Source organism: Crassostrea angulata, unplaced genomic scaffold (genome assembly GCF_025612915.1).
Source record: "Crassostrea angulata isolate pt1a10 unplaced genomic scaffold, ASM2561291v2 HiC_scaffold_92, whole genome shotgun sequence".
Taxonomy (NCBI): Eukaryota; Metazoa; Mollusca; class Bivalvia; order Ostreida; family Ostreidae; genus Magallana; species Magallana angulata.
In genome coordinates, this window is record NW_026441647.1 from 257,501 (window position 1) to 261,000 (window position 3,500).

General features: G+C 32.5%; 1 protein-coding gene across 1 annotated transcript in view; it reads left to right on the plus strand.

Annotated features, from left to right (window-relative positions):
• LOC128169069 (mannose-P-dolichol utilization defect 1 protein-like) overlaps positions 1-1,741 on the plus strand; it is a gene marked incomplete at its 3' end in the record, with an annotated part of 5,612 nt that extends 3,871 nt beyond the window's left edge. Inside the window, 2 exon segments of the mRNA XM_052835234.1 lie at positions 1,223-1,355; positions 1,537-1,741. Coding sequence (XP_052691194.1) covers positions 1,223-1,355; positions 1,537-1,741 — 338 coding nt within the window.
• Positions 1,742-3,500: the final 1,759 nt, after the last annotated feature.

The window sequence follows — 3,500 nt, forward strand, 5'->3', positions numbered from 1 at the left end:
ACAGGGTCAATATGGGGTCAACTCAACAGTGCATGCAGTCTGACAAATGAAAAAAATAACTTTTGCAACTAAAATGACAGAAACTTTACAAATGCGATAGGATAGGTAACGATGATAAGCTTATCTAAATATTAAAAGATGATGATACAGTATGCTGTCAAAGGGAGATTACATTTAGAAAGTGAAAGTAGAACTTATATACATGTGTATGTATGCTGGCAGGAATCCCATGCTGGCATCTTATTATATTGTGCTACTGCTTTTACATGTATTATGCTTACCTAAATTGGTCAACATCATAATGATAATCCAATTAAAACACAATAATGAATTCCTTTAGCTGATCTTAACTACCGTAATCCTTTTCTGCATACGAAAAACATCGAAGAGCTGGGTAAAACTAGTACCCGCTAACAGGCTAATGAGACATGCAAACCTGTGTTGTGTACGTAACTTCAGACAAAGATCAGTCATTTGTAACATGCATGTATTTTTATGACCTATATTCTTCAAATCCACTTGCACTATTTTATTAGGTAAATAACAGCTTTAAGGTGGTGCAGGACACCTGCACATTGTGATGTACATGTATACTTCCTATTGAGATAAACAATAAAGTATGTTGACTATTGATTAAATATTTACCCCCCAAATAATGTTACCTAACATTGAAGCGCAATGGGTTAGAGCGTTTACATGTCTGTAAGAGCATTGGGGTCCAAGGTGTATTTTTGGTAATTTACGAATTTTCATGGGGAGGGGGGGTCTGGACCCCTCACTCCCACCCCTTCTCTAAATCTGTGCACACGATGATGTTCATGTAGGCACACAGAAGCAAATCTAAAACCGGCAACCGCCACGGGGAGGGGGCATAATTTAATTTTTAATTTTGTTTATAATAATTATATAGACCATTATACTTCCTATGACATAAAATGTTAAGATTATTGATTAACTGAAAATTCACTGCAAACAGTTCTACCCCAAATTGCACATAAAGTGCTGCTCATGTCACGATGTGTATTATCATATGGGCAGGGATCTCATCCTTTAGTTATGAAAATTATAGTTTGCATGTAGCCTTCATTTTTAATTAAACTGGTATAAAACAGTGTTATTTAGGGGCAAACACATGGTGCGGGTATTACTGTCTAATGACAGCATCTAGTTTTATTTTGCAAACATTTATATTGTACTATATTTTTTTTAATTGAACTTAAAGGCCAACTTCCACAAATATTCAAAGTGCTCAAAAGACGTAATGGTTCCGGAATCAATGTCTTGAGCACGCTTTTGATGCTGGAGGCTTCCTCTTCTACAGTTGCTTACTCCGTGTGGAAGCAGTTTCCTATCAAGTAGGTTGTTTAACGCTAGTATATTGAAATTTTTTTTTACAAATGTAATTGTAAAAAGATTATGAATCGATAAGAAACTTGATTTTAATTTGATTCACACACCAGTGTTATATATTTTTAATTAAAAAAAGGCAGATAAAAAATGCCGCACTTTTTAATGCTAACTTTAAACTTTTTCAAGTACCTGGGGAGAAAATCTAGTGTTTATGGTGGAAAACGTGATCTTGGTGTGTTTATTGCTGCAATACAACAGGCGCCCCCTATCAGCACTGATGTTTATGCTGCTCTACGTTGTAGTTATGCTGCTTCTACTCCTGCCTCTTCTTCCAACGACCTTCCTCATCTCTCTCCATATTCTCAGTATGCCGATTTTTAGCATCAGCAGGGTGAGATATATACGTTTACTTAGAGATAAGTTGATAACGCTTGGAGCGTTTATCTCAGTCTGATAGTAAAACATATCTTAAACAAATTAAATTAAAAACTAATTCAATTAATAAATATCAGCGCATCGTGCAAGTACTTTTAAATGGTCTTGCGTTTTAATAAATTTTATGACATCGTTTGTAACTTTTGGCTTTGGAAGGAAGCGGAACTCCAATTTAAACATCTTTACAATTTGCAGTTTTATACTAAGGACGGCAAGTCCTGTTTGCTCTGTGCATAGAGTTGGGTAGCCAGGATGAGTAATTTTTTCGATTAAAGAATTCTAAATATATACCGTCACTTTAAATGAAAAATCGTTTTAAAATCCCCTGTGACGCAATAAAGAAAAACATGTTCGAAACACACCTTCAGAACATCCCCGAAAAAAAGAATTCAATGAATAGCCATGATTTGTTGATATTTATTGGAAAATCAAAATACAAATACATTGCTTATTCGAATAACATTTTTTATTATTCGAATAGAGAGTCTATAAATATGTGGGTTTTTTTTCCTCCATAGGAGACAATTTTTCGGTTATTTTCAATTGAGAGAAGATGTTACAGTTATCGAAATATTCTTTGAAATGTTCTGTAGTAAAAAAAAAGGGGTTTTTTTCTTCATTATTATGATTATCAAACTGATTATACGATTGATCCAATGAAACCTCGACCATTTAAATTTTACATGCACATGAATATTGTAGAAATGAATCAATATTCTTAAATACACATGCTTACGTTTATTAAAACAATTATTTTAAAGTTAAACATACTGAAATTTTAGCAAAAGAATACTTTAAAACAAGCAATTTAATAGTTTTGATCTAATGAATGGAAAGAAAATCAAATTTAAGTAAAGTTCATCTTGAATTACGTTTGAATGAATAAATATTAGTAAGAGTCCTATATATCAAATCATCAAAACTCATGTTAAACTTGTTGAGCCTTTGGGCCCTTAAATTGGTTGATGGATTAATTGAATTTCAAAGACTTGTTTCTGCTTAGTTGGTGCGTGTCTAAAAAAAAGCATGTCACCTAGTTTTTCCTGTCAATGACGTCCATGGGAGACAATTTTTCGGTTATTTTCAATTGAGAGAAGATGTTACAGTTATCGAAATATTCTTTGAAATGTTCTGTAGTAAAAAAGAGGGGTTTTTTTCTTCATTATTATGATTATCAAACTGATTATACGATTGATCCAATGAAACCTCAACCATTTAAATTTTACATGCACATGAATATTGTAGAAATGAATCAATATTCTTAAATACACATGCTTACGTTTATTAAAACAATTATTTTAAAGTTAAACATACTGAAATTTTAGCAAAAGAATACTTTAAAACAAGCAATTTAATAGTTTTGATCTAATGAATGGAAAGAAAATCAAATTTAAGTAAAGTTCATCTTGAATTACGTTTGAATGAATAAATATTAGTAAGAGTCCTATATATCAAATCATCAAAACTCATGTTAAACTTGTTGAGCCTTTGGGCCCTTAAATTGGTTGATGGATTAATTGAACTTCAAAGACTTGTTTCTGCTTAGTTGGTGCGTGTCTAAAAAAAAGCATGTCACCTAGTTTTTCCTGTCAATGACGTGCGACCTATCTTTAATGACACCATTTCAGTGAAACGCTGTAACAAAATGACGGTCGTTGAAACAAATCATGCAAAGGCTCTCCATATAAATGTATATGATAGATTGTGTAGAAAAG